This window comes from Hyperolius riggenbachi, chromosome 9 (genome assembly GCF_040937935.1).
Source record: "Hyperolius riggenbachi isolate aHypRig1 chromosome 9, aHypRig1.pri, whole genome shotgun sequence".
Classification (NCBI taxonomy): domain Eukaryota; kingdom Metazoa; phylum Chordata; class Amphibia; order Anura; family Hyperoliidae; genus Hyperolius; species Hyperolius riggenbachi.
Window position 1 is genome coordinate 227356893 of NC_090654.1, and position 27194 is coordinate 227384086.

The window sequence follows — 27194 nt, forward strand, 5'->3', positions numbered from 1 at the left end:
TTTGCTAGTACATGGAGCAAAATAAGGCCAAGGATGTAATCCTGAACTAGCTTCTCTTATACTTTATATAGCTAGTGTACTATTACTTAAAGAGAGCCCGTGGTGGGGATATAAAATTAAAAAAAAATACATTAAAAATGAGACCTGATGTGGGGGCTGGGCGGATCAGGTAGCCGCCCTCTCCGCCGTTCCATTAGCCCACATCTCATTTGTTTCACTTTCGTGACCTCTGGGGTCACAACGCAGGAAGGAAAGCGCGATGCTCTCTCAGCGTGTGGGGGAGCGGCCAGGGAGAGACAGCTGCCCGGTGGCAGTTGTGGAAAGCCTGCAAGAACGCCCCCAGAGTGAGCAGGCAATCCCTCTCCTCCTTTCCCCTCGAGATTAACGACAATTGTTGTTGCCAATTCTGGGGGGTTATAGTGCGGCGGTGTGGGGACACAGAGGCATGACATGAGGCAGAGGACAGGACTCCCATCTGCCCTGCCACACTGCCTTGGATTCTCTTTAAAAGTACTTAACCATCTTAGCGGTATGGACGAGCTCAGCTCGTCCATCGCTGCCGCTCAGGCCCTGCTGGGCCGATTTTAATGAAATAAAAAGCAGCACACGCAGCCGGCACTTTGCCAGCCGCGTGTACTACCTGATCGCCGCCGCAGCGCGGCGATTCGCTGCGTGCAGCAGCGAAAGAGGGTCCCCCCAGCCGCCCGAGCCCTGCGCAGCCAGAACAAATAGTTCCGGCCAGCGCTACGGACTGAATCGGAGGCGGCTGACGTCAGGACGTCGGCTGACGTCCATGACGTCACTCCGCTCGTCGCCCTGGCGACGAGGAAAGCCAAACAAGGAAGGCTGCTCATTGCAGCCTTCCTTGTTACTTCTGATTGCCGGAGGCAATCAGAAGAATGCGTCGGGAGCGCCCTCTAGTGGGCTTTCATGCAGCCAACTTTCAGTTGGCTGCATGAAATCGTTTGTTTTTTTAATTAAAAAAAATCCCTCCTGCAGCCGCCCTGGCGATCTTAATAGAACGCCAGGGTGGTTAAAATGGGTGTCCTGATTCATGTGCTTCCACTATTGATTCTAGCCCAGTTTGATATTAATGGAAGTTACTTCCCGTACACCACGAGTTCTGTGCCTATACTTACCGTAAGCTAGCCAGTGTTTACTGATCATTTTGTGATTTTAATTTAAAGTAATATGCCAATATCCAAAAACAGAGTTAAAATAAATAATGCAGTTACAGTATTGTTACTTTTTATTGTCAGAGGCTCCTTCCAATGCTTTGTACACATGTATAAGGACTGTCACCTTCCCTATATCGGGACTTGATCTCTCGGAGAGTGTTTCAGGGTGGGATCAGTACAGATGCATTCTGCTATGGAAGGGGGAGTAGGGCCAACAGTGCAGTGTATGATGGCGCGAGCGGGGTTAGTAGAACAATACTTTAGGCCTGCGCTTGGCCAAGACAATCCGCCATGCAGATCGCTCACTGATGTATCGAGGGGGATCAGGGACTGTTGTGCACAAACTAGATTTATAGTAGAAGCAGTCCTGATTGGCCACTTGGGCTGAAAAGCATCTACCACAAAGCTTTAGACATTTAAAGAGAACCCGAGGTGGGTTTGAAGAATATTATCTGCATACAGAGGCTGGATCTGCCTATACAGCCCAGCCTCTGTTGCTATCCCAAACTCCCCTAAGGTCCCCCTGCACTCTGCATTCCCTCATAAATCACAGCCGTGCTGCTGACAAACAGCTTGTCAGAGCTGGCTTTGTTTATCTCTATAGTGTCAGTCTGCTGCTCTCCCCGCCTCCTGCAGAACTCCAGTCCCCGCCTGCATCCCTTCCCTCCCTGCTGATTGGAGGGAAGGGATGGGGGCAGGGACCGGAGCTATGCAGGAGGCGGGGGAGCAGCTGAGACTGACACTACAGATGTAAACACAGCCTCACAGCATGGCTGTGATTTATGAGGGATTGCAGAGTGCAGGGGGACCTTAGTGGGGTTTGGGATAGCAACAGAGGCTGGGCTGTATAGGCAGATCCAGCCTCTGTATGCAGATAACATTATTTAAACACACCTCGGGTTCTCTTTAATCACCCTTAGCCAAATGTTAAGTGTTGATGTACTTCTAGGTAATAATTGGTAGTATTGCAAGTTTTTTCTGACAAACTTATTCCCACTGTTTAAAGTTCCAATTTCCTTTTCCCATTACTAGCAAATTGATGCAGAGAAGGATTCTGCCTTGGTCACTCTATGCTATGGTCTTTGTATATTGGGAAGAAGGGCCCTTGGAACCGCCTCTCATCACATGTCTAGGTAAGTTGCATTGATCATTTCTATTTCTAGGACTTTGTCAAGGCAGCATAAAAGCGTGAATTCAGAGCTACAGCATCTTCTTATCTTTTTGTTGCAGTAATTTGGAGTCCTTCCTGTACGGCCTACATGCCTTATTCAAAGGAGATTTCCGTATTTCCTCCATTCGCGATGAATGGATATTTGCCGATATGGAATTGCTGCGGAAGGTGGTAGTTCCTGGAATCAGAATGTCACTAAAACTCCATCAGGTACACAAACCACATATATGATTGTGGGCAGTATAAAAATAACTTTCCCCCCTAAAGTACATGTAAAATAAAATGTGTTGTGACGACCGTTCAGCATGTAAATGGAATTATAGATCAATGGGACAATGAGCTCAGTCCTAGGTAGAGATGTTAAGATTTTATGCAGGTGTTCTCAGGAAGAATTCCTGGAGAAGCATGTGAGCAAGGTCATGATCATGTTTTACTTCGACTTCCTAGCTAGGCTAAAATAGGAGGAAGTGTTGCATGATCACAGTATTGAGACCAGCAAATCAGACTTTAGGCTGGTTTCACACCAGGACGTTGCGTTTTAGGGGACGTTATGGTCGCATAACGTGCCCCTAACGCAACACCTGGTGCTCTCTGATGTGGACGCCAGAGTGAGCCGCGTTGTGCAGCTCACTCTGGTGTCCGTGATGCGCACTCTTGGATGCATGCGGCATCACGTGGTCCCGCCCGGCAAATCGCCGCACAGAGCAGCCGCTCCAGGAAGTAAACACTGCACGTCACTGAGTGCAGTGAATATTAATAAGCCATGTGCCCGGCCGCTCTCCGCTCCTCCCCAACATTACTGAGCATGTGCAAGCAGTCTAACGTGGCTCTGCCACTTATAAAGTACTGCATGCATACGTTGTCTTATGGCGCAGCGTTACTAAGTAACGCAACATGGGCACTGTGAACAGCCCATTGATTTTTCATTGCTGTGCAGTGGGGTGCGTTACAGGCTGCTCTAACGTGCGCCTGTTACGTCCCACTGTGAAACCAGCCTAAAGGACACCTTAAACGAGGAATTTGGAGGCTGACATATTTATTTCCTTTTAAACAATACCAGCTGTATGGCTGCCCTGCTGACCATTCTGGCATCAGTAGTGTCTGAAATCACAACTTGAAAGAATGGAACGAATTTGGTGACATTTTTGTCAGAAACATCTGATCCACATGCTTGCTTGATGGCTAAAAGTATTTAAGGCAAAGGATCAGCAGGACAGCCTGGCAACGGGTATTGTTTAAAATTAAATAAGTATGGCAGCCTCCATATCCCTCTCACTTTAAAAATCATTAACCTCAAGTTGATCATGTGAATATATTTCTATTTATTAACATTACCTTGCACAACAACACTGCCCGTCACTGCTCAAGTCCTATGGAGCAAGGTTCAAGAAGGGACAGCAGTCCGGCCGTAGAAAACCTTGCCTTATTAACTTGACTTAGGTCAATACTCCATATTGTCTCCAGCATGACCAGGTGGTAAGCAGATTTTACCTGCAAGTTCAGTGCATCTGGTGTATGTACACATCTTTTGAAGCAGCCACCTTTGTTGGCAGTCCCAGTTTATGTAATGCAAATAACCAAAGGTATATAGCACATGGAAGGACATTAGAAATCATTATTCTCATCCACTAAATTATGATTTCAAATCCTTTCCCACAAGTCAGAGGTGTCCAAACTTTTAGGCAAAGAGCCATATTGCCGTTCTTGAGAGTGCTAGGGGGCTGAACTTGTGAAATTGAACACAATTTTTGCTGATTGCCATTAAGTACACTGTCAGGCTCATTTTGTCAAATAAACCATTTCCTTGGGAAATAACCCATATACCATGTGCAGTTAGCATGTCCCGTTCAGTGCGCAGACATAGTGCTTCTGGTACAGATGGCCGCTGCTAATCAGTGGCTGTTACTGCTGCTGGCATAGTGGCGGCTGCTAATCAGTGGTTGTTGCTGCTGGCACCGTGGCAGTTGCTAATCAGTGGCTACTACAGCGGTGGCTGATGACCTTTAGGTGAGCAAAGGGGGAGGCAGAGCAGCAACACAAGATGGGCTGTTCATGCGGCACTGCAGATGCTGTCTGCGGGCCGCATTGAATTAACAATAGGAGAGTGCTTTGGGGTCCAACAGAAAAGGCTCTGTGGGCCACATTTGGCACCTGGGCCGGACTATGGACATGCATGCCATAAGTTACTTTAACACTCGGGCACTTTTTATCTCGATATAAAAAAAACTCCTCTGGGTACAGAAAAGCCATTTGTAAAATCTTGCATTTGAAACGTGCAGTAAAAGTCAGTGTTCCTTTATTTAGGTGTTCCCTCAAATGAAGACATATAGTGACCCTGGTGCAGTGCAAGACAAGACAAATAACATTTATATTGCGCTTTTCTCCTGGCGGACTCAAAGCGCGTCCAGAGCTGCAGCCACTAGGACACGCTCTATAGGCGGTAGCAGTGTTAGGGAGACTTGCCCAAGGTCTTCTACTGAATAGGTGCTGTCTTACTGAACAGGCAGAGCCGAGATTCGAACCTAGGACTCCTGTGTCAGAGGCAGAGCCCTTAACCATTACACCATTACACTATTACACTAAGGCAGATTTACTGTCTCCAGGCAGTCTGAATCATAAATATTGCCTGATTCTTAGTGGGCCAAATAAATGCCTGAAATCACTTCCTGTGAGCAAATCGGCTGTTTTAAATTGCTGTCACAAATCCACCACCAAAGTTTGCAGCATCCTTTCTGGGGATTGCAGAATCACAGAAGGAAAATCAGAGGTGACATATAAATCTGTCTCTACAGCTCAAAGAGAAACCGAACTAATATGGCGTAACTGTTGATAAAGTTGCATGAATTTGGCATTTCAGAGAGTGTTCTTTTTTTCTTTGCACTAGGACCACTTCACTTCACCGGACGAGTACGACGACCCTGCAGTATTGTATGAAGCCATCATGAATCATGAGCAGAATTTAGTTATTGCCCATGAAGGGGACCCAGCCTGGAGGAGCGCCGTTCTATCAAATTCCCCCTCGCTGCTAGCCTTGCGCCATGTCATGGATGACGGAACCAATGAATATAAGATCATCATGCTGAATAAACGCTATCTGAGTTTCCGCGTGATTAAGGTGCTTCCTTGCCTGAGCCGTTTATTTTCCTGGTGTAGGACAGTCTGACTATGATGCTAAAATGCCATAAAGATGCGTAGAGATAGGGGAGCATTTGAGTCATGACATTTGTGCATATAGTGGTCATTTTTACCATGACCCTTTAACTTTTTCACTCATTTTGAGATTCACTTACAGCTGAAAGGTGGGCTACTTTTTCATTAGCTTGACCTGTGTAGATAAAGATGGAGAGCAGGGAGAAAGTAGTTCATCCATGTGTTGCTAACCAGAGGTTTTCTCTGCTTTCTTTCTCTCAAACCTGTTAAAGGGGAACTGAAGAGAGAGGTATATGGAGGCTGTCATGTTTATTTCCTTTTAATCAATACCAGTTGCCTGGCAGCCCTGCTGGTCTATTTCTCTGCAGTAGTATCTGAATAACACCAGAAACAAGCATGCAGCTAGTCTTGTCAGATCTGACTTTAAAGTCTGAAACACCTGATCTGCTGCATGCTTGTTCAGGGGCTATGGCTAATAGTATTAGAGGCAGAGGATCAGCAGGGCTGCCAGGCAACTAGTATTGCTTAAAAGGAAATAAACATGACAGCCTCCATATACCTCTCTCTTCATTTCCCCTTAAAGACAGAGCAGGGAGTTTTTGCACTGCAGCTGTGAAAAGTAACCCTAGCATTGGCAGATTTTCAGTTTTCAATTATTTGTACTTACACAGTCTGTTTTTACTCCGCATCTAAACTAAAGGTGGTCAGACAATTATCGAAAAAAAAATTTCCATTGTTATCCGGCAGATCTGCCAGAAATAGATTCCATGGATGGGCGATTGATTTTCTACCGAAATTAATTGCATTGGTTGATCACACCGGATGGATAATATCAATTGGTGGTGGGTTGAGAGTGACGACAGAGGGGTTTGTAAGGACTGAGGTAGCTTGGCAGATACTTTCATTTAGTACTTCATAGAATTCTTCAGCGCAACATTACCACACTCATTTTGTCACGTATCATGATTTTGTTCTGCAGTGATTTAGGGATATGCTGTTTTGCCTCATTCTCTTCTTTACCCTTCCTGATAGGTAAACAAGGAATGCGTTCGAGGTTTATGGGCTGGACAACAGCAAGAACTTGTTTTTCTTCGGAACCGCAACCCTGAAAGAGGAAGCATACAGAATGCCAAGCAAGCTCTCAGGAACATGATCAATTCATCTTGTGACCAGCCAATCGGATATCCCATTTATGTGTCCCCGCTCACCACATCCTACTCAGACACCCATGACCAACTCAAGGACATTTTAGGAGGGCCAATTAGCGTGGCTAATATCAGGAACTTTATTGTGTCTACATGGCACAGGTAAGGGGGAAAGGCATTGAGGAGGATTTGTTCACAACACTTAAAGAAGAACTGTACTTTAGTGCATTACATTGGCTTGTGTGAAGGTGAGTGTTGATATGCTAGTCATACTAACAGAAGAGAAGGATGCTGTTGGTTCCCCAGAGCTGATTTGTTGCATCCCGTTCTACTGCAGTCCTTTAGCACACCCTCCAACAATTTCCCGTTGTTACTTCCCTCAAATCCCGTTAGTCAGCTGGTAATATGGTCTGTGTCCCAGTTGCTGATAGGGCAAAGATGGAAATGCAAAGTAGAACCTTGGCAAGTGCTAATTTTCAGTGAACTTTACTCAGTTTTGTGTGCGCTTACAGTAGCACTCTGGAAAGAAGTACATCTCTACACACAAGGCTTTACATGCAGTTTTTTTAAAGGAATCTGAAGGCTGCAATATTTTCTTTGAAATGAAAGATCCATTACCTGGATTTTGTGATGACCTATTGGCTTCTGTTGTGTCTGAGTTACTGGTACATTTGAATTCCACAAAGTCCTCCACACCCTCCCCTCTATTCTAACACTATACCTCTCCCCCACCATTAACCCCTTCTGACTACCAACCTTTGACTTTCTATCCCTAGCAACAGAAGCTTACCTCCCTTTGCCTTATAAGTCTTAAACGTATACTTTTCCTTGTAAATGACATTGTGCAAAAATAATTTTGTGGCCAAAAATGTCATTGGCTACTGATACAGCACCCAAAACATGCACTTGTTAGAGCACACCCCAAGTGAGAGGGATATGGAGGCTGACATATTTATTTCCTTTTAAACAATGCGCATTGCCTGGCTGTTCTGCTGATCCTCTGTCTATAATACTTTTAGGCATAGACCCTGAGCAAGCATGCAGGTCAGATATTTTTGACTGAAGATTGGATTAGCTGGCATGTGATTCAGACACTACTGATGCATGAAAGATCAGCATGAAGCCAGGCAACTAGTATCGTTTAAAAGGACATAAATATGGCAGCCTCCATTAACAGTAGCAATGGGTGCCACACACTCATTGTTTACATCAATATGTGCTGTGTCCCCCTGCTTTGCAGAGTTTCACACCAGCAAGCTTGCTTGCCAGACGGCCTAAAGGGAGCAAAAAGGCTAGAAAGCTCTTCTCTCCTAAACCCCCCCCCCCCCCCCCCCCCCCCCCCCATATTTATATTTAAGGCATTCACCGGTGCAAGTTTTTTATCATTGGTACAAGTTTACTTTACTATACTTCAGTCAACCAAACTGACTCTTATGTATATCTTACATTTTTGTAATAACCAGCAGACATGGCATTTCTGATAGCATTGTTGTTTTTCAGATTACGAAAGGGTTGTGGTGCAGGATGTAACAGTGGTGGAAATATTGAAGACTCTGATGCTGGAGGCGGGACCTCCATAAACAGTAACAATCCTTCAAATGCAAATGATACTCAAAGTAGTCTATCTCAGGGGGGTATCCCAGGAGGTACAGGACATGTACAGACTTCTCGCCTCCAGCCTCCAGGAGTCCCCCACCCATCAACACTAGGTAAGACAAAAGGACCACGAGAAGATGCGCAGACCAAATCTGTTTAGTATGTGCACCATGTGCTTTTGAAAAGTTAGCATATTATTGTAGAAATGTATATACAAGGAACTGTGGGTTGCGGGAGCGCCAGTGATTTGATCAAAGCTGAAATGAAAATTTGTGTGCCGCTGAGACAGATTGGAGATATGGTTATTTTTCTCACAATGTACTTCTAATATGGCTGTGGTCCTAATTGATACACATAACTAATAGGAAATGCTGCCCCCAGCTGTAATTTCCTGTCAGAGCTCTGCCCAATTCAGAGTGAAGCTGTAAAGAAAAGGATAGGTCACAACTATGCAGAGGTTACCTTGACAAGGAAAGCCATCTGCTTCACCTAACACCCCAATTCTTTAGTGTTCATTTTAGTGCCGAATTCCAGTTTAACCACTTAACGACCGCCCCCAGCCGATGGGCGGCGGCAAAGTCCGGGCCCAAACGACCGCAATACGCCCATCGGCGGGGGCGGCTGCGGGAGTGGCTATGCGGCGATCGCGTCATTCGTGACGCGATCAGCCGCCGGGGACTGGCTCCGCCCCCCGTTCGCCGTAACCCGCCGGCCGTTCGGAAGCGCCGGCGGGTTACTGGCATCCGGATCGCCGCTGCAACAGTGTATAATAGGCTTTGTAATGTATACAAAGCCTATTATACTGGCTGCCTCCTGCCCTGGTGGTCCCAGTGTCCGAGGGACCACCAGGGCAGGCTGCAGCCACCCTAGTCTGCACCAAACACACTGATTTCCCCCCCCCCTGCCCCCTGATCGCCCACAGCACCCCTCAGACCCCCCCCTGCCCACCCCCCAGACCACTGTTTGCACCCAGTCACCCTCCTAATCACCCATCAATCACTCCCTGTCACTATCTGTCAACGCTATTTTTTTTTTAAGTCCCTAATCTGCCCCCTACTCCCTCCTGATCACCCCCCCACCCCTCAGATTCTCCCCAGACCCCCCCCCAGACCCCCCCCCCCCCCGTGTACTGTATGCATCTATCCCCCCTGATCACCTGTCAATCACCTGTCAATCACCCGTCAATCACCCCCTGTCACTGCCACCCATCAATCAGCCCCTGATCTGCCCCTTGCGGGCAATCTGATCACCCCCCCACACCAATAGATCGCCCGCAGATCCGACATCAGATCACCTCCCAAATCCATTGTTTACATCTATTCTCTCCTCTAAACACCCACTAATTACCCATCAATCACCCCCTATCACCACCTGTCACTGTTACCCATCAGATTAGACCCGAATCTGCCCCTTGCGGGCACCCAATCACCTGCCCACACGCTCAGATTGCCCTCAGACCCCCCCCCTTATCAATTCGCCCGTGCAATATTTACATCTGTTATTCCGGGTAATAACCCACTGATCACCTGTCAATCACCCATCAATCACCCCCTGTCACTGCCACCCATCAATCACCCCCAGTCACTGCCACCCATCAATCAGCCCCTAACCTGCCCCTTGCGGGCAATCTGATCACCCCCCCACACCAATAGATCGCCCGCAGATCCGACATCAGATCACCTCCCAAATCCATTGTTTACATCTATTCTCTCCTCTAAACACCCACTAATTACCCATCAATCACCCCCTATCACCACCTGTCACTGTTACCCATCAGATTAGACCCTAATCTGCCCCTTGCGGGCACCCAATCACCTGCCCACACGCTCAGATTGCCCTCAGACCCCCCCCTTATCAATTCGCCCGTGCAATATTTACATCTGTTATTCCGGGTAATAACCCACTGATCACCTGTCAATCACCCATCAATCACCCCCTGTCACTGCCACCCATCAATCACCCCCAGTCACTGCCACCCATCAATCAGCCCCTAACCTGCCCCTTGCGGGCAATCTGATCACCCACCCACACCAATAGATCGCCCGCAGATCCGACATCAGATCACCTCCCAAATCCATTGTTTACATCTATTCTCTCCTCTAAACACCCACTAATTACCCATCAATCACCCCCTATCACCACCTGTCACTGTTACCCATCAGATTAGACCCTAATCTGCCCCTTGCGGGCACCCAATCACCCGCCCACACGCTCAGATTGCCCTCAGACCCCCCCCCCCTTATCAATTTGCCCGTGCAATATTTACATCTGTTATTCCGGGTAATAACCCACTGATCACCTGTCAATCACCCATCAATCACCCCCTGTCACTGCCACCCATCAATCACCCCCTGTCACTGCCACCCATCAATCAGCCCCTAACCTGCCCCTTGCGGGCAATCTGATCACCCACCCACACCAATAGATCGCCCGCAGATCCGACATCAGATCACCTCCCAAATCCATTGTTTACATCTATTCTCTCCTCTAAACACCCACTAATTACCCATCAATCACCCCCTATCACCACCTGTCACTGTTACCCATCAGATTAGACCCTAATCTGCCCCTTGCGGGCACCCAATCACCCGCCCACACCTCAGAACGCCCTCAGACCCCAGCCCTGATCACCTCGCCAGTGCATTGCTTGCATCTATTTCCCCCCTCTAATCACACCTTGAGACACCCATCAATCACCTCCTGTCACCCCCTAGCACACCTACCCATCAGATCAGGCCCTAATTTGCCCCGTGTGGGCTCCTGATCACTCGGCCAAACCCTCAGATCCCCCTCAGACCCCCTTCCGATCACCTCCCCAGTGCATTGATTGCATCTATTTTCCCCTCTAACCGCCCCCTGAGACACCCATCAATCACCTCCTGTCACCCCCCTAGCACTCCTATCCATCAGATCAGGCCCAATACATCCTGTCATCTAAGAGGCCACCCTGCTTATGACCGATTCCACAAAATTTGCCCCCTCATAGACCACCTGTCATCAAAATTTGCAGATGCTTATACCCCTGAACAGTCATTTTGAGAAATTTGGTTTCCAGACTACTCACAGTTTTGGGCCCGTAAAATGCCAGGGCAGTATAGGAACCCCACAAGTGACCCCATTTTAGAAAGAAGACACCCCAAGGTATTCTGTTAGGTGTATGATGGGTTCATAGAATATTTTATTTTTTGTCAAAAGTTAGCGGAAATTGGATTGTTATTGTTTTTTTCACAAAGTGTCATTTTTCACTAACTTGTGAGAAAAAATAAAATCTTCTATGAACTCACCATACCCCTAACGGAATACCTTGGGGTGTCTTCTTTCTAAAATGGGGTCACTTGTGGGGTTCCTATACTGCCCTGGCATTTTAGGGGCCCTAAACCGTGAGGAGTAGTCTAGAAAACAAATGCCTCAAAATGACCTGTGAATAGGACGTTGGGCCCCTTAGCGCACCTAGGCTGCAAAAAAGTGTCACACATGTGGTATCGCCATACTCAGGAGAAGTAGTATAATGTGTTTTGTGGTGTATTTTTACACATACCCATGCTGGGTGGGAGAAATCTCTCTGTAAATGGACAATTGTGTGTAAAACAAATAAAAAAATGTGTCATTTACAGAGATATTTTCTCCCACCCAGCATGGTTATATGTAAAAATACACCACAAAACACATTATACTACTTCTTCTGAGTACGGCGATACCACATGTGTGACACTTTTTTGCAGCCTAACTGTGCTAAGGGGCCCAAAGTCCAATGAGTACCTTTAGGATTTCACAGGTCATTTTGAGACATTTGGGTTCAAGACTACTCCTCACGGTTTAGGGCCCCTAAAATGCCAGGGCAGTATAGGAACCCCACAAGTGACCCCATTTTAGAAAGAAGACACCCCAAGGTATTCTTTTAGGTGTATGATGAGTTCATAGAAGATTTTATTTTTTGTCACAAGTTAGCGGAAATTGATATGTATTGTTTTTTTTTCACAAAGTGTCATTTTCCGCTAACTTGTGACAAAAAAAAAATCTTCTATGAACTCACCATACTCCTAACAGAATACCTTGGGGTGTCTTCTTTCTAAAATGGGGTCACTTGTGGGGTTCCTATACTGCCCTGGCATTTTAGGGGCCCTAAACCGTGAGGAGTAGTCTAGAATCCAAATGCCTCAAAATGACCTGTGAATAGGACGTTAGGCCCCTTAGCGCACCTAGGTTGCAAAAAAGTGTCACACATGTGGTATCGCCGTACTCAGAAGAAGTAGTATAATGTGTTTTGGGGTGTATTTTTATACATACCCATGCTGGGTGGGAGAAATCTCTCTGTAAATGGACAATTGTGTGTAAAAAAAATCAAATAATTGTCATTTACAGAGATATTTCTCCCACCCAGCATGGGTATGTGTAAAAATACACCCCAAAACACATTATACTACTTCTCCTGAGTACGGCGGTACCACATGTGTGGCACTTTTTTGCACCCTAAGTGCGCTAAGGGGCCCAAAGTCCAATGAGTACCTTTAGGATTTCACAGGTCATTTTGCCACATTTGGTTTCAAGACTACTCCTCACGGTTTAGGGCCCCTAAAATACCAGGGCAGTATAGGAACCCCACAAATGACTCCATTTTAGAAAGAAGACACCCCAAGGTATTCCGTTAGGAGAATGGCGAGTTCATAGAAGATTTTATTTTTTGTCACAAGTTAGCGGAAAATGACACTTTGTGAAAAAAAACAATTAAAATCAATTTCCGCTAACTTGTGACAAAAAAAAAAAATCTTCTATGAACTCACCATACATCTAACGGAATACCTTGGGGTGTCTTCTTTCTAAAATGGGGTAATTTGTGGGGTTCCTATACTGTCCTGGCATTTTAGGGGCCCTAAACCGTGAGGAGTAGTCTTGAAACGAAATTTCTCAAAATGACCTGTGAAATCCTAAAGGTACTCATTGGACTTTGGGCCCCTTAGCGCAGTTAGGGTGCAAAAAAGTGCCACACATGTGGTATCGCCGTACTCAGGAGAAGTAGTATAATGTGTTTTGGGGTGTATTTTTCCACATACCCATGCTGAGTGGGAGAAATATCTCTATAAATAGACAATTGTGTGTAAAAAAAATAAAAAAATTGTCATTTACGGAGATATTTCTCCCACCCAGCATGTGTATGTGTAAAAATACACCCCAAAACACATTATACTACTTTTCCTGAGTACGGCAATACCACATGTGTGGCACTTTTTTGCGGCCTAACTGCGCTAAGGGGCCCAAAGTCCAATGAGCATCTTTAGGCTTTACAGGGGTGCTTACAATTAGGCACCCCCCAAATGCCAGGACAGTAAACACACCCCACAAATGACCCCATTCTGGAAAGTAGACACTTCAAGGTATTCAGAGAGGAGCATAGTGAGTCTGTGGCAGATTTCATTTTTTTTTGTCGCAAGTTAGAAGAAATGGAAACTTTTTTTTTTTTTTTTTTTTTGTCACAAACTGTCATTTTCCGCTAACTTGTGACAAAAAATAAAATCTTCTATGAACTCACCATGCCTCTCACTGAATACTTTGGGATGTCTTCTTTCCAAAATGGGGTCATTTGGGGGGTATTTGTACTATCCTGGAATTTTAGCCCCTCATGAAACATGACAGGTGCGCAGAAAAGTCAGAGATGCTTGAAAATGGGAAAATTCACTTTTGGCACCATAGTTTGTAAACGCTATAACTTTTACCCAATCCAATAAATATACACTGAATGTTTTTTTTTTTATCAAAGACATGTAGCAGAATAACTTTCGCGCTCAAATGTATAGGAAATTTTACTTTATTTGAAAAATGTCAGCACAGAAAGTTAAAAAAGTCATTTTTTTGACAAAATTCATGTCTTTTTTGATGAATATAATAAAAAGTAAAACTCGCAGCAGCAATCAAATAGCATCAAAAGAAAGCTGTATTAGTGACAAGAAAAGGAGGTAAAATTCATTTAGGTGGTAGGTTGTATGACCGAGCAATAAACCGTGAAAGCTGCAGTGGTCTGAATGGAGAAAAAGGCTCTGGTCCTTAAGGGGCGAAAAGACTGTGGTCCTGAAGTGGTTAAAGTTGGCTAACAGCTGAATGTCAGACAGGAGATGTGCAAGCTTGGGACTTAGGCTGTAAGATTATCAGTAGGCATTGGGCTCTATTCACAAAACGTCTCATAAATGACTTATTTATCACCTATTTTATAAAAATAACCTTTTAGCACATTTACAAGCAAAATAATCACTCAAAGTTGTTCCTGATTAACTTTATTTCAATATTACCTTGCTCTTTGGAAGCTTAAGAAAGTAACATAAGGTGAGGAAAACTGGTGAAAAAGCTTTGTGAATCATGCCCAGTGTTTGTGTTTTATCCTCTATGCATGAACTTAAGGTGGACATACAGTACAGACCAAAAGTTTGGACACATCACCTCATTCAAAGAGTTTTCTTTATTTTCATGACTATGAACATTGTCGATTCACACTGAAGGTATCCAAACTATGAATTAACACATGTGGAAGTATAGTGCATAACCAAAAAGTGTGAAACAGCTGAAAATGTCATATTCTAGGTTCTTCAAAGTAGCCACCTTTTGCTTTGATTACTGCTTTGCACAATCTTGGGATTCTCTTGATGAGCTTCCAGAGGTAGTCACCTAAATTGGTCTTCCAACAGTCTTGAAGGAGTTCCCAAAAATGCTTAGCACTTGTTGGCACTTTTGCCTTCACTCTGCGGTCCAGCTCACCCCAAACTATCTCGATTGGATTCAGGTCTGGTGACTGTGGAGGCCAGGTCTTCTGGCACAGCACCCCATCACTCTCCTTCCTGGTCAAATAGCCCTTACACAGCCTGGAGGTGTGTTTGGGGTCATTGTCCTGTTGAAAAATAAATGATGGTCCAACTATACGCAAACCGGATGGAATAGCATGCCGCTGCAAGATGCTGTGGTAGCCATGCTGGTTCAGTATGCCTTCAATTTTAAATAAATCCCTAACAGTGTCACCAGCAAAGCACCCCCACACCATCACACCTCCTCAATGCTTCACGGTGGGAACCAGGCATGTAGAGACCATCCGTTCACCTTTTCCGCGTTGCACAAAGACATGGTGGTTGGAACAAAAAATCTAATATTTGAACTCATCAGACCAAAGCACAGATTTCCACTGGTATAATATCCATTCTTTGTGTTCTTTAGCCCAAACAAGTCTCTTCTGCTTGTTGCCTGTCCTTAGCAGTGGTTTCCTAGCAGATATTCTACCATGAAGGCCTGATTCACACAGTCCCCTCCTAACAGTTGTTCTAGGGATGTCTGCTGCTAGAACTCTGTGTGGCATTGACCTGGTCTCTAATCTGAGCTGCTGTAACCTGTGATTTCTGAGGCTGGTGACTCGGATGAACTTCTCCTCCGCAGCAGAGGTGACTCTTGGTCTACCTTTCCTGGGGCGGAGTGCATGTGAGCCAGTTTCTTTGTAGCATTTGATGGTTTTTGAGACTGCACTTGGGGACACTTTAAAAGTTTTTCCCAATTTTTCGGACTGACTGACCTTCATTTCTTAAAGTAATGATGGCCACTTGTTTTCTTTACTTAGCTGCTTTTTTCTTGCCAAAATTGACAAATTCTAACAGTCTATTCAGTAGGACTATCAGCTATGTATCCACCTGACTTCTCCACAACACATCTGATGGTCCCAACCCCATTTAGGGGGCAAGAAATCCCACTTCTTAAACCTGACAGGGCACACCTGTGAAGTGAGAACCATTTCAGGTGACTATCTCTGCAATGGGCACAAAATGAAATGGTCGCACATCTAACCAAGATGCACCTGATAGGTACTCATTGCATACGGCTAAAAAGCCTCTCAAAGGCACAAGTGTGCTCATTGCAGTGAAACAGGTGCATTAAGAACTAATGCATCTCACAATATAAACAATGGAAACCAATCCATGCATTATACATTATCCGGGGACCTTACCCTTCTCTTATTGAGAGAGACATCTGTTCCACGCTGCAGAGCATGTTAGCACTGAAGGCTCGTGCAGCCTTCTCTCGGGGTCCCCAGCCTATCTAAGTTTAAAATCACCCAACATTATGGGAACATGCTAGCAACGTTGACTTGGGAGCAGCAGGCCATATAAAGGGGAAGGGGTGTGGTGTGGGCGGCGCCCCAGGAACTCTCACTGCCCGGGGACACCACCCACAACCACAACCCAACCCAAAGCGAAAAAAATACAATACTATGCATTGGGGAGAAAATGAAATGGTCGCGCATCTAACCAAGATGCACCTGATAGGTACTTACTGCATAGGGCTAAAAAGCCTCTCAAAGGCACAAGTGTGCTCATTGCAGTGAAACCGGTGCATTAAGAACTAATGCGTCTCACAATACAAACAATGAACGCAAATCCATGCGTTACACATTATCCGGGGACTTTACCCTTCTGACTACCTCTTGAAATTCATCAAGAGAATGCCAACAAAACAGTAATCAAAGAAAAAGGTGGCTACTTTGAAGAACCTAGAATATGACATATTTTCAGTTGTTTCACTCTTTTTGGTTATGTACTATACTTCCACATGTGTTAATTCATAGTTTGGATGCCTTCAGTGTGAATCTACAATGTTCATAGTCATGAAAATAAAGAAAACTTTGAGAAGGTATGTCCAAACTTTTGGTCTGTACTGTACATCTAGCGATTTTGTTTTACAATCAACCATTTGATCGTACAAGAATCAGCTACTGTTCACGTGATTTCGATTAACAAAGAATCAATATTTGGTTTCAGAGCATGGAGGCACAATATTGTTCAGATCGCATGTGAAGGAGAATCGCATATGATCTCACTTGTAGTGTGGGGGCCACTAGTCTATTAACTTTCTATCAACCACACTGAAGTTGATCAACTAATAGACAATTGCTTTGTCAATCGAAGCAAAATCCCTAGATGAATGGCTACCTTTTAAGTATAAGTATTTAATCTTCATGATTTTATTAGCTATGCAGGGTTTTGTTTTGTTTTGTTTTCATTTTGTGTGGGATTCATTTCTAGAGCTGCTGTCAATTGAACTGATTAAGGGCACCATTTTTGATGTAGGAGACCAGGGTTTGAATCCCACCTTGGAACCAGTATCTACCCAGTAAGGGCAAGGCATCCTAATGTTCCATAAGCTTACTAGGGTGGCTTATTGCTATTGTATGAAGGTCAGAGTCCCACAAAAGGGAAAAAAAAATGTACACCTGTTATTTAGCATCTCGTTCACTAAAAATGGGCAGAAGACTTTCAAAATGTGACTCCTCACTGTTCCAGGAAGTGAAGACTGGTAGAAAATGAAAGCCACTATTTAACAAAGCTGTTGGCTACCTTACTAGCAGCTAGTGGCTTTCATTTTCTAGCATTGTTTCCGCTTTCAGGGTCAATGGAGAATAGCATGTCAAACAAACCTCTGTTAGTACCTATTGTTTCTTTGTAGTTGGCATCTGGTTTATTTCAAGTATTTGTTCTTGCAGGAACCAGCCACAGTTCCCACTCCATGCAGTCGAGCCTTGTCAGACATTCCCCTGCTCGTGGTTCCGTAGCCAGTCAGTCATCATATTGCTACAACAGCCGTCACTCATCACTTCGGACATCCAACACAGGATTTGTGCCTTGTAGGCGCTCCTCTACCAGCCAGATTTCTCTCCGCAATCTCCCCACATCCATCCAGTCCCGCCTCTCCATGGTAAACCAAGTAGACCCCACAAGTCAGTCAGTTGTGGTAGGCCTTCCTTCCTCCAGCAGTTCCAGCCAGAGTATCCCGGCATGCAAGCGCCACACGTTAGTGGGCTTTTTGGGAACAGAAGGAGGAAATAACCACACTGAAACACAGTCTTGTGGAAATTCAAGTCCAGCAGCACATTCAAGAGCCAAAAAAGATGATGTTGTATATAGAGTGCAGGTTAGTCCATTGGCCTTTTTTCAATACCGCTAATGTTTAATTGATATCATGCTTTTGTCTGTGTATTATTTTAAAGTCCAATCACAGGAGGGGAGGGGATGGTGGTTGCAGTGCTAGATTAAAAAAAAAAACCTGATCCCGAGATTTAGGTTGTTTCGGCAATGCAAGAACATGTTATGGCATGTGGTCTCCCATTTCTCTGTACAATCTAAATCCATGTACTTCTTAAAATAAACACACACAGCAGGACTAGTGCTAACTTATTCAGCAGTGTCCTGTACCTTTTGTTACCCCTCAACATAATTTTCCATCTGTAGTTTGTGTGTGGCCTCCTTCCCCATTATATTTGTAGAAAGGACTACAGCATAAGTATAAAGCATAAAGTCTTGCAAATCTTGTGGTACAAAAATATCAAAAATATTTATTTGCTTCTGCCATGTACCACTAACAGGATATACAGGTTTGTAAAGTGCTTATACAGTGGCCTGATGAAGGGTATTTTATGCCCGAAACGAGCGTGTCGTTGCCAATCAATGTTGTGCTGAATACATTAAGCCTTTGCTATGATTAATTATCGAAACTCCTGTGATTATTTATGCAAGTGAGGAGCATCCTGCAGAGACCTCCTTTTTTAAGGATTTTTTGTATTTGTGTCAATACAGATTTTTGATATTTTTGTACCACAAGATTTGCAAGACTTTATGCTTTATACTTATGCTGTAGTCCTATCTACAAATATAATGAATGATTTGAAGTGAAGTGGATCACATCAAAGAGGACTGGAAAGGTTTTTTTTGTCTTTCTTCCTTATATAGAAAGAGACATATATTCCCAAATTATAATATTACTGGCCTCCTTCCCCACCCAGGAACCTGTTTTTCTCCAGAGCTAGGAGTACGGTACCTCTGTGTGGTTCTTCCCCTGTACATGCGCACACTGCCTAGTGTTACCCTATGGAAATCTAGAATTGCTTGAACTAGAGTGGTGGATGCAAGCCCTAGCTCCAAATGCTCTAGGCTCTTAGATGGGGTTGGTAGTTGCACTTTCCACTGCCTATGGAAAATAGTTTTAGGGGGAAGGAGCTAGATTGTTAATACTAAGCTATGCTTTATGACAGGAGCTGGGAAAAAAGGGCGCATGCCGCTAGTGGACAAAAAGGGCGCCGCCATTCACTCCCATAATAAATAGCGTTTAATGGGCGCCGGGTAGGAAAAAAGGGCGCCGGAGCTAAATAAAGTTTATAAACGGCGCCAGGAGCTAAATAAAGTTTACAAACGGCGCCCGGAGCTGTTTAATGATTTATAACTGAACTTGTGGTGATTTACGTTTATAAAATGCACCCGTGCCGAATAACGTTTATGAAAATACTAAACATATTTATCTTATTTAAATAATTAAAACATTATTTAAAGTTTTATCCCTTACTGTTTGTAAAACATTATTATTCACAAAATAAAGCGATCAGTACGTAACGTAAATTGCAAAATATTTTTTTAATCCACAATTAGTAAAACATAATTATCCACATAATAAAGGGGGGTCTTAGGTTTAGGCACCAACAGGGGGGTCTTAGGTTTAGGCACCAACAGGGGGGTCTTAGGTTTAGGCATTAACAGGGGGGTCTTAGGTTTAGGCACCAACAGGGGGGTCTTAGGTTTAGGCATTAACAGGGGGGTCTTAGGTTTAGGCACCAACAGGGGGGTCTTAGGTTTAGGCACCAACAGGGGGGTCTTAGGTTTAGGCACCAACAGGGGGGTCTTAGGTTTAGGCACCAACAGGGGGGTCTTAGGTTTAGGCACCAACAGGGGGGTCTTAGGTTTAGGCACCAACAGGGGGGTCTTAGGTTTAGGCACCAACAGGGGGGTCTTAGGTTTAGGCACCAACAGGGGGGTCTTAGGTTTAGGCACCAACAGGGGGGTCTTAGGTTTAGGCACCAACAGGGGGGTCTTAGGTTTAGGCACCAACAGGGGGGTCTAGGGGTTAGGGGTAGGTACAGGGAGGGTTACTTAGGCACCAACAGGGGGGGTCTTAGGTTTAGGCACCAACAGGGGAGTCTAGGGGTTAGGGATAGGTACAGGTAGGGTTCTGTGTAAGAGTAGGCTTAGGTATAGTTTTAGTAAAATTTTAGTAATAATTACTAATGTATTACAACACTTATTACGAACGTAGTTATATTTATATCATCTTTATAAACAATATTTTCAGATTTTATTATAAGAACAAACCATAAATGACTGTTATTCACAATAATATACAATTATAACAATTAAACATATATTATTGGTTTTTTTATAAACGTAATTATAAGTTTAACTTTTGAAACAGGGAAGATTAACGTTTTCACAATTTCCGATTTCATAAACATTATTTAATGATTTATAATTTTGTTAAACATTATTTGTAAACGAAATATAGCACACTATATTTATAAACCCTATTAATGATTAATTATTATTTAGAGTTTACACCCCGCGCCCTTTTTGTCCAGGCGCCCTTTTTGTACGTACGCTTATGACAACCTCTGTGTAGACATACTAAAGAATTTATGGTGGTTCAGTTTAATTTTAGGACTTTTTAACTTAGAACTATGCACGTGGTGTTTTTATTGGCTCCATCCATGAGGTAAAACTCCTGTATGTCCTCCCTGTGTTGTTTTTTTTTTTTTTTATAGGTTTCCTCCGAACCCTCTAGTTTCCTCCCACGTCCCCAAAACATACAGATCAGTTAATCGGCTTTCCTCAAAAATTGGCCTTAGACTATGATGTACAGATGACTCTCTAAAACATTGGAAGGCGACTGTAGAGTGGAACGGACTTTACAGTAATCGTAACACTTTTCCAGGCCACAGTTTCAGCTGCTTGCTTTCAAAACTAAGTGTGATAATTAGGATGTAACTGCTTTAATCCAAGACTGTTTCAAAGTAAAAAGATTAAGAAATAAATATTTGATGAACAGAACTGTGTATAGAGGTATACTGTATTCAGAAACTAAAAAAAAAATAAACTGAAGCCAATTTAAAAAAATAAAAAAAGATACTCTCCTATTGAGAGGGAAGGTTCTGGGATCTGTAGAGCCTTATTGTTCCTCTCACGGCCCCATTGTTCTAGCGCCGTCACCACCGTTCAAATCTCCCACCGCAGGAGGCTTCGAAAGTTTAGCGGGCACAGTAGAGAGCAGTCAGTGTTTGGGAGCACGCAGGCCTCCTGTGGCGACACAGAGCAGTCATCAACACTGTGCTCAAAGACTGCTAAAGGGGGTGACGGCGCTGGAATGAGTGGACCAGGAGAGGAACGGGATGGGACTATAGGACCCCAAAGTCTTCCCTCTCCATTGGTAAGTATCTGTTGGGTTTTTTTTTTTTTTGTCCCTTCAAATTGGCTACAGGTTTGCTTAAAAGACCACCATCTCCCCCCACCTCCCATTGTAAAATGTTTCCTCTTCCTGATTTATTTTCTAAAATTTATCTTGGGTGTCATCCTTAGTACTGGCAGATGATATTTGTGAAAAGTTGTTTACTGGGAGTTCTAAAGCCAGTGGAAAAGTTTTTCTAGTCTCCCAGAATTCTCTGGGGGAAGGGAAGAATTCTACATAATAAACAGCCTAGGCTAAGCCTCAGTAGGAGGGTTGGGACTACATACCGCCATACAGCAATATAATATATAGCTAAATAATTTACTGCATTCTACTATGTCGTTAAGGTTCCTCTTTACTTGTTAAATACACTATTCTAGGAAGTACCATATAAGCGAAGCAGTTATTGGCCAACTAGCTGTCCTCTTACACATTTTTGCTTTTCCTAGATTGTGGATCCAAGCCAGGTGCTTGAAGGAGTCAATATGTCCAAAAGGAAAGAGCTGCAGTGGCCGGATGAGCTGGTGCGGCTAAAAGCGGGGAAAAACAGCTGGAAGGACTGGAGCCCTCAGGAAGGCATGGAAGGCCATGTAGGTTTCAATGGTTGTTATTAATATCTCCAAGGGAGATTTTTGTTTTTGTTGGTCCTAAAGGCTCAGTTATATCATTGACTTTACAAAAGTGGAGCTGTGAGGACGATTTTAAATTAATAAAGTGTTTGTTATTCTGTCCTATCTGAAGATGGAATTATTTTGCAAAGATATTTAAATGCTATTCTATGTATTCTGAGTGGGAAATGGAAGTGTAACTCAGTCTTGGGTGGAAACATTTGTTGCACTGCTGCTTTAATAAACAGGGATTATTTACAAACCAAAGCCTTCCCTCATATGTCCTTGGCACTGAAATCTGTTTTCTTGACCCTGTTTGATCTTTATATTTGAGATATATGTGAAACTGCAGCATTTAAAAAGTAGTCCTTGACGTAAGGGACAATTTGTATCGATACTCTGGGTATAACGTGCATAGGAGCATGCGGGAGTGGAGTTTAGACTCCTCTGTGATATGCTAGCATCACAGGTATGCCAGTTTATTGCAACGTACTAAGGTGTACACAGCCTCCCATCATTTTTTTCTTCACACTGGATCCCTGGTTTGTCTGCAAACAAGATATTCATTTTTATTCTACTCTATGTGGGGGGAAAAAAATGATCCATCCATTCTAATATTACAGACCCGAGACATGCCATTTTTTAAAGCACTCTTAAGGCTGCCACATACAAAACTAAAGGCTGCCATACACTGGTCGATTGCCACCAGATCGACCAGCAGATAGATCCCTCTGTGATCGAATCTGATCAAAGGGGGATCTATTGGCTGCCTACACTGCAAACAGATTTTGAATCAATTTCACTATGAAACTGTTTTACAATCTGTGGAGCTGCCGATGCCGCTGCCCCCCTGCATACATTACCTGATCCGGCCGGGGCGAGTCCCCGCTGTCCCTTTCTCCGCTCTGGGCTCCAACTTCACTTTACTTCCTGTCTGGGGAAATTTAAACAGTAGAGGGTGCTCTACTGTTTAAACTTCCTGTCTGGACAGGAAGAAGTGAAGCCAGCCGGAGCCCAGCGCAGAGAAGAGACAGCGGGGACACGCGCTGGCGGAACAGGTAATGTATTGCTGCTAGCGTCAGACATTAGAACGCCGCTATCGGCGCACTCCTGACCCGCCAGCGATCGAGCGAAATCTTCCGCGCAGACAGATCGACGGGAACGATCATTTTCGGACGGAAGCCAGTCAGCGTTTGCGCATCGATTTCACGGCAGATTCGATCACCGTGATCGAATCTGCTGTCTATCGGCGGGAAAACGTTTAAGTGTATGGGCACCTTAATATTTGATTTACTATGATTTGTTAAAAACTATCTGTTGACCAAAACTATTTTCCAGTGGAAATTTTATGAAATCTGTGTTGTACAGAAAAATAAAGAGGTTTTTGTTTTTTTAATTTGTGTTTTTATCCATTTAAGTCAATCAGTAGTGGATGATTTTTCTGATTTTCTTTAATTTTTATGAAACTGTAATGGTGTAAGGATAGTCACTTTCTTGATTTATCAGACTCAATTTTAATATTTTTTTCACATAATTGTGGAAAAATTGAGCACGTGTTACATTGGTCTGATTATTAATTTATTTTTTGTCATGTTATAAGCAATGAGATACATTTATTGTAATTCTTAAGTTAAAAATAAGTAAAATTTGTATAGTGTGTGGCCAATTTTAGAAAGAGGCAGCTTGTTCTGGTCCTTGCTATAAAATGAAAGTGGAGGTTAATTTACTACGGTTGGAAAAATCTATGAATCCAAGACAGATGGAATGGGATTTTGTAGAAAATTGTCTGTTAGGTGACAAGCGTGCATCTCTCACTTGGGTTGTACTAATTATTTGCGAGCTTTTCTAAATGGTTAGTTATCAGTCTTTGTGCTATTGCAGTTGCATCCAAATTTTCAGTGAGAACAGGACAGCCTGGATTTACTGAAAAAAACCATTCTGTAGAGGCATATATGGGTCTGCGATTGGAGATCTATTATTTCACTAACCTTACTTAGCCCTTGATATATTGCCCGTGGCAAAGGTTCCAAAATTTTGTTACTTTAGTCACAACACTATTTTAAAAAAAATTCAACCAGGATCTTTGATTCGCTTATACACTGTTCTTCACATTCTCCAAACTATGAACCCTAGTGAGGCAGAGACTCCTTGGTCTCCCGGCAGTTTGACCCCCAACATGCATCTGAGGTACACCGCAATCCCATAATTCATTTGCAAAGTACAAAGCCATATTTTTTCATTTTAACTCCGAACATATGGCTTTTTTTCCCCAACAAAAGGTAAGCTATTAAACTTTGAAAGCATAAAAATGTGTGCTACTACTTCTTAAATTAGAATTGGTGGACTTGCTTTAATTGATTGGATAAAGAACATCCTGTACTTCATATTTTAAAGTTGTAGTCTGTAAAATTTCTGCCATCCAAGAAAGTAAAGGCAATGTCTATCTTATAGAGCGGCTATTACATGGGGTTTTCATGCTTTTTATTTTAGCCCATTGTGCTACATTCAGTGCTTTCTCAGCTGCCCATTTTTTCTTAAAGTAAACCTTAGAGATGGTAGAGGCAAAAATGTAGATACTTACCTTGGAAGAGGGAAGCCGCTGGATCATCCTGAGACTTCCCACATCCTCCTCTGTCCCAAAGCTGGGACCCCCGAAGTTTGACGGAACTTGCACCTATGCAATAGCGTGAGCTGCCTGCGCAGTACAGGCAAACTCCCTGGACAAGCTCTTCCTGTATTTAAAGTTACTTGACTGGGAATATATATTTTTTTTATTCCATGCTTCGGCTCTCTTTGCACTGATGTGAATGTGATGATCTATCATGCTCTGGTTATTTTTTTATTTTTTATTTTTTTAATTTGAAGGCTGGTGGGGTGGCAGTGAGGGGGAAAGAGAGAATATTATACACACAACACACACTTCATAAAGGTAACAATGAATCAGAGTAGATGTCCACTAAGAAGGATATTGGTTTGGTTCAGTTGGTCAGCTTAACCACTTGAGGACCCACCCTTTACCCCCCCTTAAGGACCAGCAGTGAATTATGTGATCTGTGCTGGGTGGGCTCTACAGCCCCCAGCACAGATCAGGGTGCAGGCAGAGAGATCAGATCACCCCCCTTTTTTCCCCACTAGGGGGATGATGTGCTGGGGGGGGTCCGATCTCTCCTGCCTGCGTGTGGCTGGCGGGGGGGGGGCACCTCAAAGCCCCCCTCCGCGGCGACATTCACCCCCCTCCCTCTCCTACCTGTCCCCCCGGTGATTGGGGCTGCACAGGACGCTATCCGTCCTGTGCAGCCTGTGACAGGACGTCCCCTGTCACATGGCGGCGATCCCCGGCCGCTGATCGGCCGGGGATCGCCGATCTGCCTTACGGCGCTGCTGCGCAGCAGCGCCGTACAATGTAAACAAAGCGGATTATTTCCGCTTGTGTTTACATTTAGCCTGCGAGCCGCCATCGACGGCCCGCAGGCTATTCACGGAGCCCCCCGCCGTGATTTGACAGGAAGCAGCCGCTCGCGCGAGCGGCTGCTTCCTGATTAATCAGCCTGCAGCTGGCGACGCAGTACTGCGTCACTGGTCCTGCAGCTGCCACTTTGCCGACGCACGGTATAAGCGTGCGGTCGGCAAGTGGTTAAAGTGATACTAAATCAAGGCAGAAAGAAAGAAAAATTAAATACTAACCTATGGAAAGGGAAGTCTCTGGATCCCATAGAGCTCACCTCATGCCCACTGCCCCCGTGTTAAAGTTATTCAAACAACTGTGCGAACAACCCTTTGAGAGTCCTTGTGAAGCATTTGGAAGTATGCGTGCCCCCAAATACTTCCAAAGACAGTATGGACCCGCTCACATTCTGAAGTACTCAGGGACATGAGTGCTTCTGAAGACTCCCTAAGGTGTGGACATGTTCGGTGTTGGCTGTGAAGGCTCTGAGATCTAGAACCTTTACTTTTCATAGGAGAATATTTAACATGTTTTTTTTTTCATGGTGACTTTAAATTTGCTATGGGTGAGGTTAAGGTACTCTGCTTTACATTTTTCTTGAGGTAAATGTGTCAGTTTATGGATATAAATCTCAGTTGTTTGTTGAGGTTTAATATTTTTGGCATTTGCCAGGAAACAGATCACCAAGTTGACACCCACTACATACACTACAGAATGGACTTTATAATGCATGGATTAAGCAATTGATATTTTTTTTTCTGTGTCACCACTGAGAATACTTCCTACTAACCTCCTGTGGTGCACCAGTTAAGGGAAATGATAGAATTCACCAGTAAAGCCACATGCAGAATTACAAATAAATTATTGGTGACAGTGTGGACATGTTTTTTCAATGGGGTCCCTGTTAGCGATTAAAAAAGAAAAAAAAAAAGCCATCCCATTTTAACTTGCCACCTATCTATATGCACTATATCCATAAATAAGATAAATGAAATTATGATCTGCTGTTAGACCTACTAGAGAATTGTGATACCGCAGTAAGAATATTCAGTTGTAATTGAATCCTGGGGGGCAGCTATTTGTAAACTTTTCAAGTGCCATTTTTGTAAAGTCTAGTTTTCTTCGAGTCTTAACGTAGAACTACAGTTGGGGATAACATGCATATAAAAATCTAAGCTAAAGCTATGTTGAATAAGTATTGAGTCAATAATGAGTTGGGAGTCAAAATAATGACATCTGTGTGAAAATCGGCCCACACCCGCAGCTAGTACTGATGGCTACCACCTTTTAATCATAATGTAATAAAAAGTACATACTGTAAGCAACACAACTGTCTGCTATTTTTCAGCCTGCCTTTCTTTGTTCTTTTATCTCTGAGTCCAGAATATAACACCTATTAGAGGGCTTCTGTGTGCAAGCTACAATCAGCAACCCGGAGAGCTCAGTGCTGCACTCACTGATAACGCTGCAGAAAAAAAAATAGGCACTTAAAAAGTTTTCAATATTGTGGTTAACCTATTGCAGCAGAGGGGATGTTTTGACTGTAGTTCTGCTATAAACCATGAAAGCAAGGCTGCAAAAATCATGGACTACTCTGCAGGGGACAAAATTTGTAGC

General features: G+C 43.9%; 1 protein-coding gene across 10 annotated transcripts in view; it reads left to right on the forward strand.

The window, feature by feature from the left end:
- PCNX1 (pecanex 1) overlaps positions 1-27194 on the forward strand; it is a 236810-nt gene that overhangs the window by 205488 nt on the left and 4128 nt on the right. For all 10 annotated transcript variants that reach the window (XM_068254088.1, XM_068254084.1, XM_068254086.1 and 7 more), the window contains 7 exons: positions 2211-2311; positions 2409-2559; positions 5234-5464; positions 6532-6806; positions 8145-8353; positions 17746-18173; positions 21974-22114. In XM_068254088.1, coding sequence (XP_068110189.1) covers positions 2211-2311; positions 2409-2559; positions 5234-5464; positions 6532-6806; positions 8145-8353; positions 17746-18173; positions 21974-22114 — 1536 coding nt within the window. The remainder of the gene's footprint in view (positions 1-2210; positions 2312-2408; positions 2560-5233; positions 5465-6531; positions 6807-8144; positions 8354-17745; positions 18174-21973; positions 22115-27194) is intronic.